The sequence below is a fragment of the Rhinolophus sinicus genome, chromosome 2 (genome assembly GCF_057876585.1).
Source record: "Rhinolophus sinicus isolate RSI-liver-muscle chromosome 2, RSI-T2T, whole genome shotgun sequence".
In the NCBI taxonomy this organism is placed as follows: Eukaryota; Metazoa; Chordata; class Mammalia; order Chiroptera; family Rhinolophidae; genus Rhinolophus; species Rhinolophus sinicus.
The window spans coordinates 61,627,631-61,655,028 of record NC_142502.1 but is presented as its reverse complement, the minus strand read 5'-3'; the positions used below and the strand labels follow the sequence as shown (position 1 = coordinate 61,655,028).

The 27,398-nt window shown below is 40.0% G+C and overlaps 1 protein-coding gene and 1 long non-coding RNA gene across 4 annotated transcripts in view; one reads left to right on the top strand and one right to left on the bottom strand.

The window, feature by feature from the left end:
- MDN1 (midasin AAA ATPase 1) overlaps positions 1-19,894 on the bottom strand; it is a 132,617-nt gene extending 112,723 nt beyond the window's left edge. For both annotated transcript variants that reach the window (XM_019743250.3, XM_074333296.2), the window contains exons 1-7: positions 19,640-19,894; positions 11,591-11,817; positions 5,137-5,361; positions 4,666-4,773; positions 4,395-4,587; positions 1,763-2,005; positions 1,409-1,540 (exon numbers count right to left, since the gene is read on the bottom strand). In XM_019743250.3, coding sequence (XP_019598809.3) covers positions 1,409-1,540; positions 1,763-2,005; positions 4,395-4,587; positions 4,666-4,773; positions 5,137-5,361; positions 11,591-11,817; positions 19,640-19,741 — 1,230 coding nt within the window. In that variant the 5' untranslated portion in view covers positions 19,742-19,894. The remainder of the gene's footprint in view (positions 1-1,408; positions 1,541-1,762; positions 2,006-4,394; positions 4,588-4,665; positions 4,774-5,136; positions 5,362-11,590; positions 11,818-19,639) is intronic.
- Positions 19,895-20,027: 133 nt separating this feature from the next.
- On the top strand, positions 20,028-25,259 carry LOC141571685 (uncharacterized). 2 transcript variants are annotated; one of them, XR_012496670.2, is made up of 4 exons: positions 20,028-20,310; positions 20,764-20,837; positions 23,564-23,626; positions 23,778-25,259. It is a non-coding gene; the product is annotated as an uncharacterized LOC141571685 (long non-coding RNA). The 2 variants fall into 2 exon arrangements; XR_012496671.2 differs by lacking the exon at positions 20,764-20,837.
- The last annotated feature ends 2,139 nt before the right edge of the window (positions 25,260-27,398 follow it).

The window sequence follows — 27,398 nt, the reverse complement described above, 5'->3', positions numbered from 1 at the left end:
TTAAAATATGAGCTGAAAAGTTCTGGAAACAATAAAATAATAATCAAGGGATCCAAGTATGTTTTTAAGTAAAAACAACTATAATTAATTGAACAACATACCCTCTGGAAACAAATGTATTAACAGAAGGGGAATACTCTGCACAAAACGGAACTCAAAGTACAGGAATTTTTTGGTGTTTATTAGACGCTGCCAAAGGGAGACCAAGACAGAAATTGTCAGTTTGGCCTTGAAATTGGACTTACTCTCAAAGAATGTACTTAGCTATGGAACAGAGATAGATTCCTAGGCTCCATCATGGCAAGGATGGAATATCCCTGATGTTCCTCTATCTTCTTTGGCTAGTCTAATGCAACGACACATAATCCTAATGTCTTCCCAGCTACCCTGCTATCTGGAAAAAGATGCCTAGGAAAGAGAGCACTAGAAAGTGAAAAAGACTTATCAAATACCTTTAAATTGGCCTGGTGGTTTATAATTCAGTTTTAGTTTTAAGTCTCACTGGTAGGAGTCAGCCTTGGCTCTGCGCACTTATTAAGAAAACTGAGTTTCCAGATCTATAAAACTGAGCAGTAAGTCCCTAGAATATGGTGATCAAATTGTGAGGTCGCATCTCGGCGAATAACCCCATTTCATCTTTACCTCATCAGACTCTAAAATCATCATACTATGCAAATATTTATAGCCACTCCTTCCCCTTTATATCCCCCTAAACCTTCTCTCTCTCTCTCTCGCTCGCTCTAATTTCCAAGAGGGAAAGTCCATATGCAGGTAACTTTGGAGTTCACATTAAAAGAAAATTAAAACCAATCTCAGGAAAATATGCCAAAATCTTTCTGCAATACTTTTTTTTGGTCACAGTTTACAGAACACAGAGAAAACATGGACTGCCTCCATAGCTAAATTTTACACACAAGGGAAAATATACATCCAGTATATTTTCCTTCATGGAACAAAGACAAGCACTCTCTTATTACATCATCCCTTCCTTCATCTGTCCTCAGCCCCACTCACTGCTCTACAGATGCCAGAGCTGGGAAGCAGGGTCTCAAAGTTCTCAGGGTATCTGTAACAGGGGCAAGATGTGCCCCACAGGGCCTATTCTTGGAGAGGCTGTGAAACTGGCCATATATTCAACTAAAGGCAGAAAAAACTACTATGAAATTGGTCACACAGCCGACTACTAAAGTAAACAGTACAAGCAGAATTTTATCAATTTTCTATCAAACAAGAGACCAGCCAAGTAATCCAAGACCTCAAACCAGATTAGGTAGGTAACCATGACTGAGCTTCTTACAGCCTCTCTCTCATCAAATACCTACGGTGTTTAAATCATCCCCTAGAATCACAATTAATTAAATATTCTTCAAAGACAGGAAATTAGGCAGTAATTAGAAGAATGACATACCACGTCTAAGGGTGCATAATCAATATCCTCCAGAAGAATCCAGTGTCCCCTGGTGGCTGCCTGTGTCAGGGTGCCAGGCTGCCACACAAACTCTCCTGGGACATCTGTGCAGCGATACATTCCCAGCAGCATCTACGGAAAGAAAAATTACTCAAGTCATACACCTGAGGTCCTAATGCTACATCCTTTGATTATTTCCATTAAACTTCTATAGGGATATAAGCAAGCACTCGAGGTTTTCACAGCGGGGTCCCATCAGTTATGAAGAAGACCAATAACTATTCTCACAGTCTCTTAGCAAAAACAGTATTCACAAGCATGTTAATATACCAAAATCTGCCACGTCTTAATTACCTTACTGTCAGTCTGATCTCCAAGCTGGACTTTGAACAGCTGAGGGGGCTTCCTTCTTCCTGTCATTGCAGCTAAATGTTCGACTAAGGAAGTTTTGCCACATCCTATTGGTCCTTCCAACAACACAGCATTCTGAGAAGCCACTGCCATAGCCAGGGTCTGAAGATTTTTGCAGACTGACTCAACCAGCACGTAAGACCTAAAGGCCAGCTCCTGTTCACGAGTAGAACTCCTATTACTAGCCTAAGGAGGCAAGTAAGAAATAAAAGGCATGTCAACAACAGCTCTTACTCCAAAGAACACGGCTAATTAAATTTCTACAACAATGCTTCCACTGACCTTTACATAAACCTCTGTCAATAAATTAGTAGTACCAGAACTATAATAGGTATGTCACCCAAAGTAAGGATCAGACATTTTTCCTTTCCTTTCTTCCTCACCTCCCACCCTGCCTTGGGGAATGGGGATTTTGCTAACAAATTTAAGTAAAAGTCTCCCTGGGGCGGCCAGATGGCTCAGTTGGTTAGAACGTAAGCTCTCAACAACAAGGTTGCCAGTTAAATTCCTACATGGGATGGTGGGCTATGCCCACTGCAACTAAAGATTGAAAACAGTGACTGGACTTAGAGCTGAGCTGCGCCCTCCACAAGTAGATTGAAGGACAACGACTTGGAGCTGATGGGCCTTGGAGAAACACACCGTCCCCCAATATTCCCCAATAACATTTATTTAAAAAAAAAGAAAAGAAAAAGTCTCCCAAAGCTTAAGAAGCAAAAAAAGCTGACACGCAAGGAATGAGGCAAACCACAACTATATTTTTGTTTGTTTTCCTTTCTCTCACCATATTCTAGGATTTCACATCTATGATCAAAAATGCACACATTTCTGAGACAATGAGATAAATGTGGACACTAAACGTGTATTTTATATTATAAAATTATTTTAAAACTTTTTCAGGTACAATAAAGAGTATTGGGGTTATTTGTAAGTGCTTTTCTTTTACAGATAGATAGACAGACAGACAGACAGACAGACAGACAGACAGATAGATAGAGTAAAATATTTAGACATGAAATGATGTGATATCTAGAAGTTGCTTTCAAAATTATGGTGTGGGGCAAGTATGCAGATACAGAAATGAAACACACTGACCACAAATTTATAATGACTGAAGATTGGTGATGGGTATATGGGGGTTCATTACACCATTGTTTCTACTCTAGAATGTCTTTGGCATGCTCCATAATAAAATGTTAAAAATAATAATAATAATGCACCCAGTTTGTTTAGTTTAACGAGCATAGTGTTTCAGTTTTGCAAGATGAAAAAGTTCTGGAGTTTGCTAGCACAACAATGTGAATATACTTAAGTGTACACTTAAAAATGTTTAAGATGGTAAATGTTATATGTATTTTACCATAATTTTTAAAACTTTTAAACAATAATGCACCTAAAATATATGACGGAAAATGACCTCTTGGAAAAATGGAATGATTATTAACTTTTAAGGAATAGTAACTTTTCAAACATGGTTAGTCTCCTAAAGATATGTGAGGACAAAATGAGATTCAGGGCTAGAAGTTCTTGACTCTCTGAAGAGCTGTTACTCCAGCAATTTGGCAGGTGAGCTGGGCCACAGCACCATTCTGCACTCTGCCCCTGGGTCCCACCACTACTGCCCAACATCAGCCCGCCCCAGCCAGAATCCTTCCCTGTATTAAAACTCTAACCCTGCAAACCTAATCTGTGTTAGCAGAGTTGTTACAGAGGGGCGAGAGTCTTGGTGCCTAGACTGAAACATGGGCTTTCGAAGTGCTGGTGTCTTAGTGTTGATTACACGGGTGTAGTCACCTTATGAATAATCACTGAGATAAACATTGATACATGCATGTTTTTATATGTATATTGTACTTCATTTTTCAAAAAACTGTACCACCCAGTAACAAACCAATGGTTCAAGGAATGACCAAGAAGAAAATTGGGTGGATCTGACCAGACAAAGTGACAACTAAAGACTGCTGGGGGAATACAGACTGGTTCCCAGTGGTTGTAGATTATGGAACCAGGTTATGATCTAGAAGCCTTTCCGATGTGTGGTCTGGAGCCACACTTTTGGAAAGAAGGCCATTTCATATGGCCAGGAAAGTTCACTACAGATACCAGCCTCCCACACAACAGGCAAACACAATACTCTGATGGAAAGAGGCTCCCGGGACTTACACGTGGGCCCACCCTGTCTGCGAAGGGCCAGCCCAAGGGCAAGTCATTTTGCCTTGGTTTTACATAAATATGGTAGCACAACACATACCACCCAACTTCACACAGTTGTATCAAGCAAATGAGAGGATATACAGAAGAGCCTTCTAAAGTTAAGAGAATCACAGAGGCATCATTCCAGTTTCTAATTTAACATTAAACAGGGACGAAGGGAAAATCAGAGAAGAGGGCCCTGGGTAAATGTGTTTTACTCTCTCCCTGAACACTTCTGTAAACGGAATAGCAATCTGGCAAACTCACTTTGGTTCACACCCGTCTCACAAGAGAAAAAAGCACACTTTTCCCCTGGGCCGGGCTCTGTGTCGTAGGTGTTTAAGAGGAAGGAGGGGCACACATCCTGCCAATGCCAACATACCTGCTCCCCAGGGGCTGGCAGCTGCCGAGGCAGCACCACACCACAGACGACAGTCACCCTGGAGGACAGGTCAGCGGAAACAAGATGTCCCTGTAGGTACTGCGGCTCCTTCTCCTTACGCCAAAGGGAAGCTTGGGGATTGGCCAAAACCAAGGCCTTCTCCAAGTCCTGCAGCTGGGCCTCTTCCAGGAGCCTGAGGGAAAGGAGGAGCCCATCAGTGCCTTGAATGCAGTGAGGCCACTTCGAGCTCCCCAAGCACGCTCCTGCTCACCTCAGCCTGAAATGAGTCAGCTCCTCGCTAGTAAAAATCTTCTTAAGGAACGACAGCTTGTGCTCTTCATTCATACAGGTGACCAAAGCAAGACAGCTGGCTGTGTACCTGGAGAAAGTCAGAGCATATAAGTCACGGCCTGCAGGTGATTCTAAAGAAGAAAGAAAACTTGCAGCCAACTGAACACTAGAAAAGGAAATCTTACAGAATTAGTATAACGCCTGTAAGAGTAGAAAATACAAATCAGGCATGATGAATTTAATTGACAGAGCATGAAAAAGGTGGAACTCCACTCATATCACCTCATTTTCCTTTGACGTGACACATGATTAAGGAAAAGGATTAAGATCCCCAAAGGCACCAGCACAAAGATAAAGTTTAAATGGTTTCCCTTCCCTCCCCATGCGCACAACTCTACACTCCTCTACCTTCCCCGCCTCAGGAGCACAGGAAGGCCCAAGGGCTACGCACCAGCGGACCAAGGTGTCATGGCTTCTGAGGAGAGGAACACATACACTCCAGTCCCAGAGCTCCCGGAACACAGACTGCTCTTGCTGCAAAAACTTGTATGCTGCTTCCATCAGGTCCCGGAGCTTCATCCGCCTGCGCCCATAGCGGACTGGATTCGCATCTGAACTCTCTAGGAAGAGTCTTTGAAAGACTGGAGAAGCGTCCTTGAAATACCTCAGGGCAAACCTTCAAAAAGAAAGAGAATTTTTGTCTGTGGGTGAGGATATCAATTCATGAATCTCCACTGGGACAGGACAGAACATAACAGGAACTTCCAAGGGTCTGAGAACAAAGAGAAACAAATGCCAAAGCCATCTCGTCCTAAGAATGAATCTGTTCAAGTTCAGGAACCAGGATCGTGGCATGAGATACCTGACTAAAAGAATACAAAAACCACAAGTATTTATCGCCATTGTTTACTACTGAAAATGCACTCATTCTCAACAAACATTTTTTGACTTCTATGTGCCACGCACTGTGTTAATTCCTGGGGGATAAAACCAAGAAGATATTTTCCTTGAAGAACTGTGTATCTAGTAAGGAAGACAGTCACAGAGCAAGAAGAGGCACAGAGAGAAAGTATTCAACTGAATGTGGCAGAGTTGAGAAGAGACACCTTGGTTGCATCTTAAAAAATGAAGAGGAGATCCTTATGAAACACAAAAAGAAGGCAGTAAAAAAGGGACAAAAAACTACAAAACATACAAAAAACAGTTAACAAATGGCAATACTAAGTCCTTCCATATCGTAATTACTTTAAATGTAAATAGTTTAAACTTGCAACTAAGACATAGACTGGCTGAATGGATTAAAAAAAAACCACAGACTCAAAAAATATACTATCTACAAGAAACTCACTCGGGATCTAAAGACACACATAAGCTGCAAGTTATGAAAAAACTCACATAAAATAATATTGAATGTCTAAATAAATAAATAAAGTATAAAAAAAGAGAAATAAAAATATTCCATGCAAATGGTAACCCAAAGAGAGGAGAGAGGCTTTAGTATCAGACAAAAAAGACTTTCAGTCAAAAACTGTTGAGAGACAAATAAGGACATTATATAAGGTCAAGTCACCAAAAAGCATAACAAAGCAGGGTCTGGAAGAGATATTTGCACGTCCATGTTCATAACAGCACTATTCACAATAGCCAAGCGGTAGAAGCAACCCACATGTCTTTCGACAGATGAATAAATTGTAGTATGTACACACAACGGAATACTGCACTGCCTTAGAAAGAAGATTGCTAAGTGAAAAGCCAATCATAAAAGGACAAATACTGTAAGATTCCACTTACATGTGGTATCTAAAGTAGGGAAATGTATAGACACAGAAGGCAGATGGGTTACCAGAGGCTAGAGGGAAGGAGCAAAGGGGAGCTGTTTAAAGGGCATAAGAATTTCAGCTTTACAAGATGAAAGCTTCTGAATATCTGTTTTACAACAATGCAAATATATTTAACACTACTGAACTGCACACTTTAAAATGGTAAGACGGTACATTTTTACAGTAAAAAAAGTTTATGTGCATTTTTTAAAACGAAAATAAATTTTAAAACCTTAAGCCTACTCTATGTGTACTGCTCCGTGGTGATTCTCAGGGGACTCTAGTGAAGGCAGGACCGGTAGTAAACGACGGAGTAGCACGTCCTTGTTATTCCTCCTATTGTATTCCTTGGCATAATTGACTCAAAGGAAATCCAGGGAGTGGGGAAAACGAACAGGAGCAAACTCCTCTGTGCCCTTTATGTGGTGGTCCATGTTGAGCTTATTGGTTTAGCTCTTTCTGCACTCATTACCCAGGTCTTCTCTGAAGTGGTTATAGAAGAGAGAGGCTGTCAACAGTAGGTATTATTATCCCCAGTACACAGATAAATAAGGAAACTGAAGTCTAGAATGGTCAGGCTATTTGCTCAAGGTCACAAAGCTACTACTAAGTGTAGAGTGGCTCCTGGAATCCAGGCATTCCAACACCGTGCTTAGATGTGTGATTTGGTTGCTTTACTGTAGACACGAAGAAGGTGGATTCATCAAGAGTTGGCATTTTCAAAGTAGGCCTGAACACTGAACAGATGGACAAAAGAGCATAAATAAAAAGACAGCAACCATAATGTGGAAAATAGAGTTTCACATTGCATAAGAAGGTATGTACAGGATAGGGCTGACAAATAGGAAGAATTGGCAGTCCCAGTGAGGAGCAAGAACAGTGTGTTAAACACACTTGAGCAAGCGAACTAGTGGGACAGGAGATGGCAGTCCAGAAACGGGGCATTTGAATCCGTAGTTTCAAAGGTGATGGTGCAGATTGAGTTAGGCCCAGGGTGTAACCACTGCAGTGAGCAGGAATGAAACAGAAGTTAACTGGAGACTAGCTAGTTAAGGAACAAAGGAGTCACGCTGTATGGATATCCCACGTGTGACAATAGGAGCTGGGGTGGGGAAGGTGGTGGGCTAGCTGCCAAGTTCTTCAAAAATGGAAGCAGTACAAGGAGATTGGTCAGTAATCACAAAGATAAGCGACAGAAAATAAAGCAGAAGATGGCAGGTGCTGCCGAAACAAGATGACACAGAACAGGGAAAGAATGTCCAAAAAACTCCACAGGAGAGAAACGACACCCACGAAATATGTTGACCATGTGGGAAGTGGAGGGCAAGATTAAAGAACCCCCACCTGAGTACCAAAAGGGACACAGTCTCCTCAAGACCCCACAAATCAGTGAGGGAGGCAGAAGGAACTTTCAGAAAAGAGGCTAAGTATGTACGAAAGTGAGCATGTTATAGAGCAGAGGGGGGCACAGGGAGAGAAGACGCTTGGATGTCAGCTGGTTGAGGGGATATAAGCACGAGAATTCAGGAGATGGGTGGCAAGTCTTGGACTTCCGTGAGCAAGCCAGGCAAACAGGAATAGACACTTGGTAAGTTAATGCCAAAGATATTCTGAAGGAGACTGGACAAATGGGTCTTACAAGATTCACAGTGACTTAGAAGAGAGGGCTGGCAGCTGTGGTGTGGGAGGCTGGGATGTAATCCACTAGCTCATGGGGAGCAGGTGTTGGCAGCGCACATGGAACCAGCAGGCAGCAACATGCAAACATGTAGGAAGGTAAGCAGTAACCAAGTGGTCCACCTGACCCAATGGGCCTTTGAGGAGGATAAGGGGAAATGAGCAGAGGGCGATGGCAAGGGCCCTACGCCTGTGAGGCAAGTGGGAAGAGAGAACCGCGATCCACTGTTAAGTATACATAACCGTGACTGGTCAATATTCCCTCCCAAACTCATTTGGCTATAGCACCCTTTTCTCCAGAAACCCATCATTTTCAGGGAGCGCTCTAAAATTTTGATCGAAGTAATGATGAATGGACCAATAAAGCATTTTTAGCCAGAGAAAAACATGATCAGATTTTTCCCTAGAGAATATCCAAAGACCGAGGAGGAGGGTCTCTTTCCTGGGGTACGAGAAAGTCGTGTGGTCTAAAATGAAACAAGGAACACCAGCCATTTGAACATCTAATCTTGGATGGGCCACTCACTTGGGCAATTCGTCACACTCCTTTTAGCATCTGGAAATAAAACCTGTGGTCCAGTTCTGGCTCGGACACTTATGTAGAACAACTTAGTTAATCTCTCTTAAAGATTTGAAATGGGACCAATAATCCCTAAATATGTCACAGCATAAAGATAATGTATATCTACCTACTTAAACCCTATAAAGTCCTATATAAATGTACATTATTATTAAAATACCACCATTCAGTTTCAAAATCCACATTCCTAATCCACACTAGATATCTACAAATATTCATGCCCAAAAATATTCAATGTCACATTATACATCAAAAATCCAAAAACTACCTAACTGCCCAACAAAGGGATTAGAATAAAATACTATGCAACTATTAAAATTTTACTTACTGGCATGCAAAGATGTCCGTATATGACTAAACTTAAAAACAAAAGATGCAAGTTAAAAATTATACTATGTAATTTTTAGTGAAATTAGTTTATTATTAAATGTTCACTTTTAAATTTTATTAAACATTTTATTTTAAAAATAGGTGCACAAATGTTCTAAAATTGACTGTGGTAATGGTTACACATATCTGTGAACATACTAAAAACCACTGAATTGTATACTTATGTGGTAAATGCTCTTATGTCTCAATAAAGCTGTTTAAAAAATGTGCGCTTAAAAATACATTAGTGTGCCTCTCTGCTGGGTGCGAGAGTAAAAAAAAAGAAAAGAGATTTTGGAGGAAACACACCAAACATTAACAGCAGTTATCTGCGGAGAATAGGATTTCAGGGTAGAAAAGACCTGCTTTTTACAATTCTGTATTGTTGAGTTATTATTGACTATATATTACTTGTGTAATTAAAAGACGATAAAAGGATGTTCTTTTCCTCACAAGACTGCTGTCCGAGTAAGTAAAATAATTCTTGGAGGAGAAGAAAAGTCTAAAATTAAACGCAGGATATTACCTTAACAGCATTTCTGAGTAGTTTTGAAACAGAGGTGTATAAAAGCATAACTACTTTTGGTCCCTCGTCCTGCTCTATCCTGGCATGACCTCAACATGACTGACTGTCCACATACATATGCCACCTTACACAGGGGGCATGCTCTACCATAGCATTCTATCCGCTGTTGTCACCGAAGACCAAATTCTGGGCTCACCCACCACTGCTCTTTCCAATCCAAGACAGACAGCAGCGATGTAGATCCACGTGCCCGTGACAAACTAGCAGCAAATGCAAAACGGAAGCCAAGAAATCAACCCAATACAATCCAAATGAACTTGGGTGATTATTCTTTCCCTCCTGGGATTATCATCCACATTTCTTAAATCTAAAAATCAAAGTCCCATTCCACATTATTACCTATAGTTGATTTTATATCACGTACTGAACTCATCATTTACACGTGGCTTTTTTCGGTCTGTATGTTTTTAAGTTACTTTATCATGGGCACCTTTGTAAGCTGCATTATATCATTTTGCAACAATGTGGGAGCATAAACAAAATATAAACTAAAATATACTGCTTTGGCAAAATAAAAAGTATTGGTATGCCTCACATTCACTTAATAAGAAAATATAATCTGAAGCTGATGGGAGACGAGATGTAGCTCATCCATCACTTTAATGGTTCTCAGACACAATCCCGAAGCACTCTACCATGAAGGCTTAAGCGAAGCGGGGGTTCGTTACCCACGTCAACCCTACAGGATAAGTACAGGATAGTCAGCACACCTGGTGAAACAGTACCAGTCAAGTACACCTAAATCATTAGCACAGGCGAGGCCACCATCCCAATCCTCAATGAACCCACAGCATACGTTCTTGATGACCACAGAGGATGGTGATCTTTACTGTGTGTTTCCTAGTTCCATTAAACTGGACCCATTGTTTTCTCCCCTTTTAGAAAAGCTCATACAAATTATGGTTTTCTCCCAAGCCTTTATTTCTTGTTCCCTCATCCAGGGACCACACTAGAGATCATACTTCCAAGAAAGCCAAGTGTGTTCATTGTGCTGGTGAAGACTAGTAATAAGCGATGGATACAAGAGATGCTCCTATTAGTACAAAGAATAACATTATTCATGTTTAGAGGAGAAGTTCTCTATTTTATCAATTAAAAAATGCTTGACACTCATTTTCCTGCCTCTTTTGGCTATTTCACACAAACTGTATTTACTATCAATTGAGAAGAGAAAGCAGGTAGGGTGGCACATGCCTGTAGCCCCACCTACGTCAGAGGCTGAGGCAGGAGGCTTGCTGGAGCCCACGAGTTCTGCGCTGTAGTGTGTTGTGCAGGTCAGGGGTCTGCACTAAGTTGGGCATCAATATAGTGACCTCCTGGAAGCAGGAGGAATCACCAGGTTGCCTAAGAAGGGGTGAACCAGCCCAGGCTGGAAACAGAGCAGGTCAAAAGAGAAATACATTAGAATCCAGTTGTAACACAACTTCTTACGACACTGATTTGGACAGATTTATAGAACGCTAAAAAGGATACCTGAGCTCTTTTAACCCATCCCCTTCAGTTACTCCATCCAGCAAGTAACAAATCTCATCCATCTGAAGCAGCTGCTATAAGAGCATCAGTTAAAATCCATTTAAATCTGCCTTATATGTATGTCTTGCCAGATGATATAACCCTTGAGGGCAGGGGACACATCTTGGGCATTTTTCCAGACCTGTCTTGATGGCCAAGACTTACACCTAGTACATGGTCACTGAACTGAGCCAGATAAACTGATTCTGCTGTGATTATTTTTACAAAACAGTTCCACTTATCTTTCCTTTCTGTATGTCCCCTCTTCCATTCTTCTCAGCTCGGATTCCTTCTTACTTCCCAGGAGATGGCAGGTTCTACCACCTCAAGGAGAAACATAAAGAATAAAACTGTTACTCACGGGAGGACATCAGGATGGCTCCCAATGAGTTTGCTCATTGACACACAGAGCCGTTCGTGTAGATCGTGGTTGACTTGGCCTCCGGCTTTAATGGCTTCAGCATTCCTTTCCAGCAAATCCAAAAGGAGAGGGCGCAGCTGGCGACCCACCAGCACGGTACAATCCTTATCCAGAAGCAACTGCGCTAAGGTACTCAGGATACACTGGCGATCTTGAGGTGTCCACACCTGGGAGAAAAGCCAAACAAAACATCCATGTAAACAATACTCACATGCACTGCTGAAAAAGAGCAGAGCTCTAACTTGGAATCAAAATACCCAATTTCCAGACTTCCTAAGTTTGTTTATCTTATAAAACACAATGGGGGGGGGGGGGTTGCAATAGAGGAATAGAGTTCATTTAATGTAAAGGCTGTTACAAATAAATGTGTCCATTGAGGTTTGAAGTAGGATTGATACTAGATTCCATGTAAAATGCTACACAACTTCACTGAAAAATAATCTATGTTTCAGGGTCTCAACACTCTCTAGGGAATCCAGTATTTCCCCCAGCACCTTTGCTCTTTAACGAAAATACAGGAATTAAATGAAAAATAAAACAAAGCAAAAAACTACACTTAGTATGCAAAACTGCCAACTCTCTTGAGGAAAGGAGATAAGAAATCAATTCCTGGAAATGAATGAGGATATCTTTATAAGGGCTTCGGCCTCTAATAAATAAACAAAACAGATCCAAAGTAGATAACCAAATTGTGATACGCAAGATGAAATAGATCACAAAAATTTAATGCCTGGGCTCAGAATATCCATAGGCATAATAGGGAAAACAGAAAAGTGTGTAACAGGTTTCATATTGCTAATGTGTATGCAGGTCTGTACAACCATGCTGTCGCACAATGTGACAGCAGATTTAAATTACCTCTTCCTCTTTGACCCAGCAAGTCCAATGCTATAGATTTATCTTAAGGAGTTTTACACTAAACAGTTATCTATATGAGTGCAGCTTAAACACAACTTAAATACCGTGTGCAAAAATATAACAATTTTTTCCAAAGTTATCACTCTGAAAAGCAGAGATCACCTTACTTACACCTGAGCTCTTACAAAGTCTCCCAAATTATAGAGTATTCTCTCATAAAAACACCTAATTCTAAACAAAGCACTGATGGGGGAAGGTTATCTTGAAGCAATTTCTATCAGTATTAGTTCTGCTGTTTATAGGGCGCCACCCAAAATATTTCATAAAAATAGAGGCAAGGAAATTTAACAGATTTGGTCATGATACACTGGGGCATGACCCCATATTTTCAACCGCTGAACGTCCCTATAATTAAGTCCTCTAAAGATAGCTTTTTAAAATATAAAAAAAAAGTAATATAGTATCTGAAACTAGTATTATATTGTATTTCAACTGTAATTGAAAAATAAAATTAAAATTATAAAACAGAAAAAATTAATACAGTAAGTGGTTACGCTATGAAAAAAAAAACCCACATCTACAAAATAAATGAAAACAAACACAAACATGTTATACAAATAGATACTTGTGGTCTAGAGAAAAATCCCCAAAGAACATTATTTAATGAATTTTTCTTCAAAAGGTAATCTGGAAAACCGTATTAAAGGAAAGATATTTAACGTTTTAAAAGTCAACTTTATTTACATATAACTTATATACAATAAAATGCACGCACTTATTGGGTGAGTTTTGACATATGTACATGCCATGTAACCACTACCCCAATTAAAGTATCAATCCCAAAGTTCCCTAGTGTTCCTTTGCAGTCAACTCCCTCTCCGTAAGCAATGATTTGATTTTATGACTACAGATGAGATTTGCCTATTCTAGAACTCTAAATTGAATTATACAGTATATACTCTTCTATCTTCTTGTGTGCAATATAATGCTTTTGACAATCATCCATGCAGTTGTATGCTTCAATAATTTATTTCATTTCATTACTGACTAGCTTTTCACTGTATGAAAATACCACAATTTGTTTATCCATTTACATGTTAATGGATATTTTCAGTTTCTAGCCATCATCAATACAGCTACTATGAATACTCATGTACAAGAGATTTATGGACATATATTCATTATTCTTAATATTTTTCATAACCTAAGGGTAAGCTTGCTGGGTCATATGGTCACTACATGCTTCACTTGATAACACATTTTAATTTTTTTAATTAAAAAATATATTTTTTAATGTTTCAGTGTTTAAAAGAAACTGTTTTCCAAAGTAGTTTTACCGGTTTACACCCCACCGGCATTGTTTGAGAGATCTAGTTGCTATATAACCACCAACACAAAGTGTTGTCAGTCTTAGTTTTAGCCATTCTCGTAGAGGTGAAGTGGTATCTGGTGATTTTACTTGCATTTCCCTCATGACCAAAGATGTTCAGAATTTTTTCAAGTATTTAATGGCCATTCATTTATCTTCTTTTGTGAATTATTTTTCCAAGTCTTTTACCACTTTTAAATTCAGTTATTCATGTGTTAACTATGACGCTAGCTAGGTTTTTGTATATGCTCTGTATCAGCCTGAAAAAGTTTTGTTCTATTCCTAGCTTGTTTTTGTTCTAGTCCTACCTTGTTTTTGTCTATTTCTTGAAAGGGTTTCGGTAGTTTGTATTCCTCAAATGCTCCTTTCTTCTATATCTATTGGCATAAAATTGCTCATACTAGTCATTTATCTTTTTAACCCTTTTTAGAATTATAATGGCAGCCTTCTTTCATTCCTAGTAATTTGGATTTTTCCCTTTTATTGTTAATCAGTCTTTTTAAAAATCAATTTCTGGTTTCACTGGATTGCTCTATTGTTTGTCCATTTTCTATTTCATTAATTTCCACTTTATCTTTATGATTTTCTTCCTTCTATTTATTTTAGGTTTAATTTACTCTTCTTTTCCCAATTTCTTAAGGTGAAGCTTAAGAAACCACTATTTCTTAATATAAGAATTTAATGTTATGAATGTTGTGTCATCGGAATTAAACCCTGGTCCTTCGCAAAAGGTGAAAAGAATTCACAGACTCAGCCTGAAATGGGGAGAGCAAGGAAGTAAGTTTATTCAAGAAAGAAGCTGGCCTAGACGTTGCCAGGGCAGAGGACTGCACCTAACTTTAGGTTAGCTTTTTCTTATAGAGGAAAGTGTAGGTAAATTTCCTTATGGCAGAAGATGTGACATATAGACTGAGGTCATTTGATTGACATATGTTGCTCATATAACTAGTTTCTTTCTGTACATGCTCTTACCCAGAATGCATACAGAAAAACCCATGGGAGGCGGGGGAAGGGAGGGAGGTAAGCCTTAATGTTCTAACTGCATACTAATTAGGCTAGCATTCAACTAACGGGCAGGTTTTGGCAGTTTGCCCATGTGTGAAGAACCAGTTAAAACCAATTGGGTTTTATCTTCTCTTTTTATGAGGGTTTACACATATTAATTTCTAGGGGATGAGTCTGGGCAGTTCCTGGGGAAGGGATGCAGGCCTGGGCAGGACCCTTCTGGTTCACTATTATTAACCCTTTTCTGCCTCATCAGTGAATTTCCCTCTAAATACTGCATTAGCTGCATCCCAGAAATTATTTAAATTATCATTCAGTACAAAATATTTTGATTCTCCCAGTGATTTCTTCTTTAACCATCAGTTGTTTTTTGTTTGTTTGTTTTTAATTTTGTTATTTAATTTCTAACATTTAGGGATTTTTCCAGTATTTTTTGGGTTGGTCTTTTTCCCTTAATTCAATTCCATCGGGGTCACTGAATATAACTGGCACAATTTCAATTCTGAATTTACTGAGATTTGTTTAACGGCCGAACATATAATCTATCTTGGTGAATGCTCCAGATGTCCAGAACTTGTATTCTACAGTTATGGGGCACAACAGTCTATAAATGTCAATTAGGTCAGGTTTGTTAATAGTGGTGTTCAGATCTTTCATATCCTTACTGGTTTTTTTGTACCTTTATCGATCACTGAGGATAGAGTCTTAAAGTCTCCAATTATAAGTGTGAATTTGTCTATTTTTCCTTTTCAGACAATTTTTGATTCACATATTTTGATATTCTGTTGTTAGGGTCACACACATATTTAGGGTTTTCCTTAATTTTGCACTACTGACATTTGATGCTAATAATTTCTTGTTGTGGGGGTTATTCTGTGTATTAATAAGATGTTTAGCATCCATGGCCTCTATGCGCTAGAGGACAGTAGCACCCCCACCACCAGTTTCGACAACCAAAAATGTCTCCAAAATTGCACCCAGTTGAGAACAACTGGATCAGATTTGAGGAAAAAAACAAAAACCTTTTTAACAGAAAATGGAAATAAGGTTGACAGAAAGTTTCTTTAAAAATAAAAAAATTAAAAACTAAAACAACAATAACACTACATATACCATTTTATAAAGCTTGGATTTTGATTCTGGAGACAATGGGAACTTTTATGCAAAATGGTGACATGTTCAGATTTATCTTAATGATAAATATATCAAATGATCAGAATAAAGAGTCTATAGAGAAAAAAGTAAGTTTGTGGTTGCTTGGGGGAGGAGGGAGAGCACAGTGATGAGGGATGACAGCTAAAAGGTATGGGGGCTTCTTTTTAAAGTAATGACATGTTCTGAAATGGACTGTGGTTGACAATTGCACATATCTGTGAACCGTAGCAAAAATCATTGACATGTACATGTCAATGGATAAATTATATGGTATATGAATTGTATCTCAATAAAGCTGTTTTTAAAAATCATTATTATTACAGCTCACATGTACTGATTAGTTACTACGTGCCAGGTATAAGCTCCTCACATGCATTATATCTACATCTCACAACAATCTTATTTATAGTAATACCAATAGTAATCACTTTTATTGATAGCACTTACTATATTCCAGGCATCTAATCCTAACAAACAACCCATAAAGTAAGTAATATTATCCCCACTTTACCGATAAGAAAACGGAAAATAAAAAAGAGTTAAGGTCACAAAGCTAGCAACAGAACGAGGAATCCATGTCACAAGAATCTGGCTCCAGAGTCCCAGCTTTTAAATACTCCCTATAACTATTTAGCAGCAACCATGTATAATATATCAAGAAATTGAGACTTAGGGGAGTTAAGCAACTTGTCCCAAAAGGCCCCAAAAGTAATTAAGTAAAAGAGAATGGATTTTCAGCCATACTTCAGTTCCAGTACTCAGGCATGCTAAGCACTGTTCTTCCTGAACATAGACAGTGATTGGAGATAAAGAGGTGTGACAATGTGATTTATAATAAGAAATATATATTTGGTCTTTGACCCCATCCCAGACACAGAGCTCCTAAAACCTTGGAATTTGTGATAGAATCGATAAAGTTTTCTTCTGTAACGATAATGAAGTGAATTTTGGACAGCACTCAAAGGTGGGGGCTGTTTAGAGAGTTGACTCTTTCAGTCTCAGCCCCCTGGCCTCCAAGGAGGGCACAGGGGCTAAAGATTGAGTTCAATCACCAATGGCCAAATATTTAATCAGCCATGCCTATGTAATGAAGCGTCTATAAAAACCTAAACAGACAAGGTTTGGAGAGTTTCTGGGTTGGTGACCATGTGGAGATGTGGAGAAAGTGGTGCCTGAGAAAGCATGGAAGCTCTAAACCCCTCCCCACATACCTTGTCCTATGCATCTATTTCACCTGGCAGTTCCTGAGTTATGTTCTTTTATAATAAACTGGTGATTTAGTAAGTAAAAGGTTTCTCTGAGTTCTACGAGCCACTCCAGCACATTAATCAAACCAAAGGAGAGAGAAGTTGGAACCTCCAATCTACAGGCAGTGAGAAGCACAGATAACAACCTGGTCTTATGATCAGCATCTCAAAGGAGAGTAGAAGGGCAGTCTTATAGGACTGAGCACTTAATCTGTGGGATCTGACGCTATCTCCAGTTAGAAAGGGTCAGAATTGAGTTAAATCGTAGGACATACAGCTGGTGTCCAAGAACTGCTTAGTGGTGTTGGAAAAATCACACACTAGGATTGGAGTCAGAATTGTAGTAGTAGAACTGCAGTGGTAGTAGAAATGAAGAGGAAGGAATATACCTAATACTGAGAAAGTAAAATCAGGAGGACTTGGCTATATGTGAAGAAAACAGGATGAAAAGAGTTGAGGCCCCTCAGTTCTCTATAATACATGACAAGATACAGAGGTTGGTGTCACCAGCTGAGATAAGAAACGTGGAAGGAACCATAACCCTAAAAAAATTTTTCCCCTCCCCAACTACAGTTCAAGCCATTGTTTCTCAGTCTAGTTGTGGAGGATGCAGCTCACTGGCCCATGTGGGACTCGAACCCGCAACCTCGGCATTAGGAGCACAGTGCTCCAATCACCTCAGCCACTGGGCCACCCCCCTAAAACAATTTTAATTCAGATCCCAAACTCAAATGAGAAGTAATGTTTCAAAAATCTATACTTTTCAGTAAAAATCATATTGTTTCCAAAAATTGGAAAAAATAGAATGGCAGCACAATCAACTCTTCTCTGAAAGGCTTGAAATTATTACTGAAAATGAAAAGGAATAAACCTGAAAGACACAGAATTTGACAGACAATATGAGGCAAAGAAAAGGAAGAAGCAAATGGGTCCATATCTCCCTCATTCAAGTGAACCTTCTAGTGGTTTTCAAGTCTAGCAGCATTTGTGTAGCCTCAGAATCTACGTGAGTAGTTCTCACACTACAGTGTCAGATTCTCCAAAACCTTATCTAGTAAAGGCTACAAACCATTTCCCCACCTTACTACTCCCAAACCATAAACAAACACCAATTTTGCATCCAATTACAGTGGTATGGAATCATAAATCCCCTGTTGCTGGTCCATGATCACTAGAGTCAGAACTTCTGCTCTAAATCCTAAAACCCACTTATAGAATAACTCTCAGCAATAATACATAATTCAGGAGTCTGTCTTCACCAACTCAGCTCATATAAACTGATTCTCTTTCCTTACTCCAGCCTGCCAAAAGTCAGTTTTTTTTTAGACCTCCCCATTTGTGTTAGTGATTCCCTTCACTGTGGGCTTACAGGCCAGAAACCCCAGAGATATTTTCCACTCCTCCCTTCCCTTTGCTTCATACGTTCAATTTGTTGTCACCAACAGATATGCCTCTGTTAGTTCCCTGTCCCTCCAGAGCTAAAATACTGTCATTACTTCTTAACCAATGGTAGACAGTGGCCTTGTGCTAGAACAAGTTCTAGATATTAGAGATGGAAAAAAAAAAAAACTACTCTGAAAAAGCTCAGATACTGGGGGTTGGTAAGAATAAAATAGGAAATTAAAATGCAAAGTGAAAAAGTGCGTGATAAGCGTCCTCAACTCAGACGGGGGTGGGGGAAGACAGCAACTAGAAAAGGCACTTAAAAGGCCAAAGACCCATTTCTCAGAAAACTCGAATTCACCTCATAATTCCTATAGTTAGTATCATGCGGTTAGCCCTGTATTGCTTTGTCCTTCAGTTGTTTTCTGTTTATAAATTGTCTCCAAAAATAGAGGTTAAATTCCCTGGGGGCAGAGACCACAAGGCTTTATTTACCTGCCTCCTCATAGAACCACACCGTGCCTTAGGCACAGCAGGAACTCAATCAATACTTGTCAATGGGCCGAAAAGAAGGGACAAGACAAAAAAAGAAAACATTCACCTAAACTAGTAGGGATGGCTGGATCCGGGAGACTTAGGGAAACCACATGGCAAAATTACATGCCACCTCAATTGCAGAAAAACAAACCACATTGCTTTCCGAAGGCCCCGTCTGCCACACGGGGGTCAGAGCGCTGCAGGGGGTCAGTGGAGAAGGGAAGGGAAAGCTCCCCCAGATAAAAACAAAAGGTTCCTTCCAATCCCAAACACGCATGGACGCGTCCGCCACTGGCCAACCCTGGGGAGAGGGCCAGCGCGACAAGACGCCGCTTCTCTCTCCCCTTGAAAGCAGAGAGTAACAGCGCAGGTGCGCGGGGCACGAAGAGGCCGGCCCTTGTCGGCGGGCATTTCCCCCCTTGCTCCGGTTCTCACCTGCTTGGTCAAGAACCTGCCCAGCTCGCTGCGGCTCTTCTCGTTCTTGGCAGCGATTAATCGCAGAGGCGCAGCCGCGACGTCCAGCAAAAGATGCTCCATAACCGCGATCCTCTGGCCGGGGCAGCTACCAGCGCTCCCTGCTTCCCGCTCGGGGCCCAGGAGCTGCCACTAACTACGCCCCTCACCAAGACCCGCCGCGGCGCTCGGATAAGTAAGGGAGAGATGCAGCACACGTGGGGGAGCACGCGGCGCTCTGCGTCATCAGTCCGCGACGCCGACGCCGACGGCAGGGCGGCCACGGCCCCGCCCCCTCGACAGCGAAAACGCCTGGCGTCACTGTTGTGCCAGATCTAGGGAGGGGAATCGGAAGATTTGTGCTTATTCGAGCCTGCTCCAGTGTCTGCAGCGATGGGAGGTCCCGGAGACAACGCGCGACAGGATGAGACAGAAGATTCTGCCAAACTGGAGAAGCGAGAGAGCCCCTAGGGGCGTGTAATTTTCAGCCCACCGTGCCTTCCTCCTCCTCAACACGCAAAAAGATCGACTATGAAAGAGAAGCAGATTCACCCCGTCCGGACCCAACAATTCTCCTTCTAGACCTCTAGCCTGTGGAAATTCGCATACAAGTATGACAAGCACGCCCCTTGCAACGTTCTTAAATATTGAAAGTAGGTGTTCAGTTGGGGAATATGTATTTAAATAAAGAATGCGATATAGAATGTTCTGAAGCCGTTAACAAGTGAAGTAGAGGAGTACATAAAATTAAAGGTACATTTACATGAAGGTCAGGAACACGACAAAATAATGGTGAAGTCAAGCTAAGGGTTGCCTTTGGGGGTATTGACTACTGAAGAGCCCTGAGGGAACCTCCTAGGGTGATGGAAATGTTTCATTATCTTTCTCAGGGTGGTGGTTACTGTGCTAGATAAAAAAGCAAAAAAAAAAAAAAAAAATCAACCGTACACAAGATGTGTGCACTTTGTGTAAATTATACCTTTAAAAAGTGTTTTAAAGGGGGCTAGATATTTCTGTACTGACATAAGCAGATCTCCAACAGCAAGCATATAGGGTACTATGATGAATTTTAAAGATGTATTTGAATTTGAATTTTTTTCCCTAAGGTTTGAATGTTTGCTTCTGGGGGAACTCAAACTCAAGCACACAACTTCCAAAACGAGTGAACTGTAAAAATGGGGTGAGAAACATTTCCAAATATTTTTTAAATTCCAAGAAGATTGAGAGAGTTTCCTGAGGACATAGAATAGTAGATGAAATGACCCACACTTGGAGAGTTACTCATTTTTTCTCTGGGTATCTCCCATGTATATATGAGGTATACATGTTAATAAACTTATGTTTTTCCCTTGTTAATCTCTTTTATTATATGGGTCTCAGCCAAGAACTTAGAAGGGTAGAAAGAAAATTATTTTTCCTGCTTACACACCCTTTCTCAGGAATCTTTTGAAAGAGGTGCTCCTTTATGTGAGGGTGTAAATCGAGAATGAGCAAGACATGGGATCTAGGAAATGAGAGATTCAAAACAGAAAGAAAAATGTAAAGAGAATACTGAGGATGACTATTAAGACTTTCAGCTGGGCAGCAGCAGGACCAGCTGGGCAGCAGCAGGACCATTAATGGCTCTGGAGTAACTAAATTGATAGGTTATATCAGTGGTTACCTGGGTTGGGGAGTGGAAAAGAGGATTGACTGCAAACAAACCATGACGCAACATTTTTTGAGTGATAGAAATGTTCTAAGACTGGATTGTGGTAGTGGCACAAATCTATAAATTTACTAAAATTATTGAATTGCATACTTAGAATGGGTGAATTTTATGATATATAAATCATACCTCAAGAAAGCTCCCAAAATAATATCAAGGAAGAAGGTATGTGTAGGTATAGATGAAACAAGATTGGCAACATATTGAGATATAATAATCGGATGTCAGGTAAGGGTGGTTCATTGTACTTCTTTATACTTTAGTGTGTGTTTGAAATTTTCAATAATAAAAGGTAAAATTACATATATATATATACACACACACACACACATATATACTACCATCTCAAAATATGCCACTTAGTTATGAGAGTTTAGGACATTCTACCCCAAAATTTGCTGCTTTGCCATGTTGATTATTTTCAGCTAAAGGCACTTTAGAAATAGCAGGTGCAGGAAGTGCTCTCTTCTACCTTTGTGGAGAGATTTTCTGGGTTGGGAAGAGATTTTGTTTTGTTTTTTTTGGGTTGTTGTTTTTTTTTTTTCTAAGTGTCTGAAAAATTCAGTAATTTTATTTGCTCAGAGGTGGCTGTGAATCTTTGAAGGGAAAATACAGCATGAATTTTTTTAAACCAAGAAATCAGCAAGGTGGTATTTAGATGACCATCTATTGCTCACATGCCGTCCCAGGTGTGAGCTTTGATATTATTCAAATTCTTCCTCTTCCATGAAATTGCAGCTCACAGTGAAATTTTCCTTCCTCTAAATCAGTTCTCAAGCTTTACTGTGCATCAAAATTACCTGAAGGGCTTGCTGCTACATAGATGGCTGGTCCTCACCTTTAGATGGGGCTTGAGAAGCTGTCTTCCTGACAAGTTCCCTGGTGATGTTGCTGCTGCGGGTCTAAACACTGGTGTGAACTCATGACTCCCATGAAGCAGGGCCTGTGCTCCACTCCTTCACTGCTTCATCCTGTCTACCACAGTGCTTGGCATTTAGTAGTCACTTTATAAATACTGGTGAATGAATGGATACATATCCTCACATTGGCTCCATGTTGTTTTCTTTTGTGTGAATTCCTAGGCACTGAGCTTCCTATTAGTATCCCTTTGGGGCATGCAGAATTTATTCTTCTGGGGTTTTGTTTTCCCAATTAAAATTTGAGACGTGATCCAAATGTTCAATGCAAGTCTATTGACAGTAGTTTCTTTCAACCATTAGTTATCTTGGTGTCACACAGGGCTGGCTGTAAGACATGAGGTCATGATGGAGGCAGGCTTCTCATTCAGGTGAAGGCATCTGAAAACTCCATACAGACTAGACTGTACACCTGCCACTAATTTTCTCTTCAGGAGGGCCAAGGATGCCCTACTTTCAAGTCATCCTGCACGTGTCCGGAACTCCGCAGGGGTACTCGAGATTTTGTTTTTAATTCTATTTCCCCCAACAACTGATTTCAGAGATAAAACCAGCAGTAAAAAGAACCAAAGCACATTGAAAATTAGAAGAAACTAAGGCACTATCATCATTGCTTTGAGTAATAAATCCCTTACTAAATTATCAGTTCTGTCTGTAAACATTGACTACCTCTTATTTGCAGTTAGTTTATTCAATACATACTATACAGAGGGCTGTAATAGAGAGTTAGGGACAGGGTACTATGAGGAGAATACAAATAGGGAAGCTGCCAACTCAATCTAGGAGATAGGAAAAACTGGAGAAGGTGAGACATGAGCTCAGACTCAAAATGATATAATAGATTTAATTAAAGGTTTAGAGAAAATTTAAAGGAATTGCACACTAGATGCTATTTCTCCAGTATCCAGGGGAAGAAGAAAAATATGCTAAACCCTTCATGGAGACCCTTATTGTTAATTGTTAGCCTTGATCCCCTATCTTTCTATCACCGTTTTCTCTGCCCTGTTCTGAGAGAGGCCCATCCATCAGGTGAATCTCTGTCTATTTCAAGAATATTCCATTCCCTTCCCACAGAAATTGGCTTCGCCTATCACCTGTTTGTTCTCTTTCCAACATATCTGGGAGAATTTCCAAGACATATTAACAGCCATGCGTTTCTCAAAGTCCAACTTTTTTAACCAATACCCTCCCTTATTATTCTTTAAAAAAAAAAGACAACAAGCTCAAAATGAAGCCACTATGGTAATCTCCAAATCACCAAACTGAGACTTAACTTTACAGTTTCGGCTCCCCCACACGTGGAATCTTCATTCAATCATGAGTCGGCTGATCAGCACTACTCAGGTAATCCGCCTAATAGACCCTCCCACCCCCTAAAGGAGTTACCTTGCAATAACCAATTTTTCCTCCTGGGAACTATTTCCATATTTTCTTATTTATGGATGAGACACCATTTTATTTTTTTGTTTTTTTAAATATTTTTTTAAAAATGCAGCTAAAGGCGGACAGGTGGCTCAGTTGGTTAGAGCGTGAGCTTTGGGCATCAGGGCTACTGATTCAATTGCTACATGGGCCAGCGAGCTGTGCCCTCGGCAACTAGAATGAAGTCAACGAGCTGCCACTCAGCTCCCGGGTGGCCAGATGGCTCAGTGATTGGAGTGCGTCCTCTCAACCACAAGGTTGCCGGTTCGACTCACGCAAGGGATGGTGGGCTGCGCCACCTGCAACTAGCAACTGGACCTGGAGCTGAGCTGCGCCCTCCGCAATTAAGATTGAAAGGACAACTTGACTTGGAAAAAGTCCCAGAAGTACACACTGTTCCCCAATAAAGTCTTGTTCCCCTTCCCCAATAAAATCTTAAATATATGCGTATATATATATATATAACATGCAATGTTATATTAGTTTCCAGGGTACACCAATTATTCAACATTTATATGCCTAAAGAAGTGATCACCATAATATAAGTTCAGCAACCATCTGACACCATCCCACGTTATCACAGCATTATTGACTATATTCCCTATGCTATACATTACATCCCCATGACTTATTTGTTTTATACCTGGAACCCTGAACCTCTTATTCCCCTTTATCTTCCCCCCCCCTTTTTTAAATTTTCAATTACAGTTGACAACCAATTCTATTTTGGGCTTACCAGTAGTATAACTTTCTTGTTCCTGCGTACAAGTCTTTATTTTGTACACCTCCTCAAAGATCCATTTTCTCTACTAGATTGGATTCTGCTCAATTCAAATTGACTTTTGTTCAAAGTCTACAATTTTTAAATATGTCTCACTTTATCTTTTAACTTTATCAATGTGACCATTGATTAGTTTTGCCTTGAAATTTATATATATGAAATCAGATAGCATGTATTATCTTGTGTCTGGCTTATAACACTTTTTGCTTTCTCTTATTGATGAAGATTTAGGTTATTCCTGCTCACAGCTGTTACAAATAAAGCTTCTATGAATATTATGCTACATACCTCTTGATGTGCAAACACCTACTGGCTCTTGGATATATAATTAAAAGTGGGATTGCTGGGTGATAGGGTGGGCATATTAAACATATGCTGCGGTTGATAATGTCAAACAGTTTTCCAAAATGGTTGTAACAATTTACACTATAATTAGAAAAATGTGGAAGGTTTAGTTATTCCATATCTTTTCTAACACTTGTTATTCTCACACTTTTAATTTTAGCCAGTCTTGTGGGTTTGTAGAGGTATCTCATGGTTTGAATTTGCATTTTCCTGATGAGCAAGAATTTTAATGTTTTCAAATGTTTAATATTCATATGGATATTTTTTTTGTGAAGTTTTTCTGTCCCGTTTTTAAAAAATTGGATTCTCTTGAGGTAGTGGATGGGGGGGCGGAGAGTTGTCACTGTGTGAGGGATATAAATAATAAATGTCTAACTATTACATTGTTTTGTGCACCTGAAACTAATAAAAAAAATTGGGTTCTCTTTATTTGTGAGTGTGATTTTTTTTATGGTAGTCTGGATATAACTTTTTGTCATATATGAATTACAAATATCTTCCCCTGGTTGAAAGCTTGGGACTTTTTCCCCCAGAAAAATGTATAAATTCATAATTTTTGTAAACAATTTTAGATGGTTCCATTTTCCAGGCTTATTTGTAAGCATTTGCTCTTGGGCATGTCCGCATAATATTTGAAAACTTCTGGCTTTCTAGTACAACAGGTATTCCAGGATTGCCTTTTTTACCCTCCTGCCCCACTCCGAAATCATCCATATCTCTCAGGAGTTCTTTTTAATAAGGAATAGTATTTAGAGACCAAGCTCTGGACACTGTGAGTGCTCATTGTAAGAGGGGCATCACTGCTTCTAGACCCTTTCAGAAAACAGAGCCAGGAAATATGAATATTTACATACATATATATGTGTCTATATAGACATTTATTTCAAATCACAAGTTCATACTGATACCTCTAATCCAATCCAAAACCACAGGATGCTACCTTGCCTTCCTCCATTCCATATTTGTATCATCCCTTTCCCATAGTGAGAACTCTGGCTCAATAATCAATATATTTCTTTATTTCTCGTTTTATAATATGCAATATAATTTCAGAATTGCTACATTGATACCACTACAAACAACAGATTTACTAAATGGAGATTAAGATTTGTTTGCAGGGGCCGGCCCGGTGGCTCAGGCAGTTAGAGCTCCATGCTCCTAATGCCGAAGGCTGCAGGTCCGATCCCCACATGGGCCAGTGGGCTCTCAACCACAAGGTTGCCGGTTCAATTCCTTGACTCTTGCAAGGGATGGTGGGCTGCGCCCCCTGCAACTAACAATGGCAACTGGACCTGGAGCTGAGCTGCGCCCTCCACAACTAAGATTGAAAGGATAACAGTTTGACTTGGAAAAAGTCCTGGAAGTACATACTATTGCCCAATAAAGTCCTGTTCCTCTTCAAAAAAAAAAAAATAGATTTGTTTGCAGGTTTTTTAAAATTTGTTTTTGTTTTAGACAGGATATATATGTAGTCAAAGTACTGTTTTCCAAAGTTCTTTGGATTAGCGCCTTTTTTCTTTCTCAGGTGATATATTATTTTGAAATGTAGATAAATTCATTGGTTTTGTTTGTATTCATAGACTTAAGTTGAAAAGTAAGAGAAATTGACTAATGCTGTTAAAAGCATTACAGTGTTTGAGAGAACTTGAGATTCACTACATGTTTAGGTACTTAGGACTTGTCAGGGTTTTTATGTTTGTCCTACCAGCATTTAAAGTGTTTAAAAAACAGATAAATTGTATTACATTTATAAATGGAGTTTAAAATATTTTAGGGAATTTATTTAACTGTACTCTATAAATGGGAGTGATTATTAATTTGAGTTCATCAAGCATGGTTTCACCCTCTGACTTTCCATTCTCACATGTTGTGTAACAATTTTAATAAAATTCTACATTATTTTGTTCTGTCATTCCCAGTACTGCTCCAGTTATCAAATGCTGTGTAACAAATTACATTAAAACATAATGATTTAAAATACCAACCATTTTAGGGGGCCGGCCCGGTGGCTCAGGTGGTTAGAGCTCCATGCTCCTAACTCCCAAGGCTGCGGTTTGATTCCCACATGGGCCAGTGGGTTCTCAACCACAAGGTTGCCAGTTCAATTCCTCAAGTCCTGCAAGGGATGGTGGGCAGCGTCCCCTGCAACTAAGATTGAACACGGCACCTTGAGCTGAGCTGCCTCCTGGATGGCTCAGTTGTTGGTTGGAGCACGGGCTCACAACCACAAGGTTGCCAGTTCAATTCCTCAACTCCCGCAAGGGATGGTGGGCAGCACCCCCTGCAACTAAAATTGAACACGGCACCTTGAGCTGAGCTGCCGCTGAGCTCCCTGATGGCTCAGTTGGTTGGAGCGTGTCCTCTCAAACACAAGGTTGCCGGTTCTAGAAAACGGCAACTGGACCTGGAGCTGAGCTGCGTCCTCCACAACTAAGACTGAAAGAACAACAACTTGAAGCTGAACAGAACCCTCCACAACTAAGACTGAAAGGACAACAACTTGACTTGGAGAAAAGTCCTGGAAGTACACACTGTTCCCCAATAAAGTCCTGTTCCCCTTCCCCAATA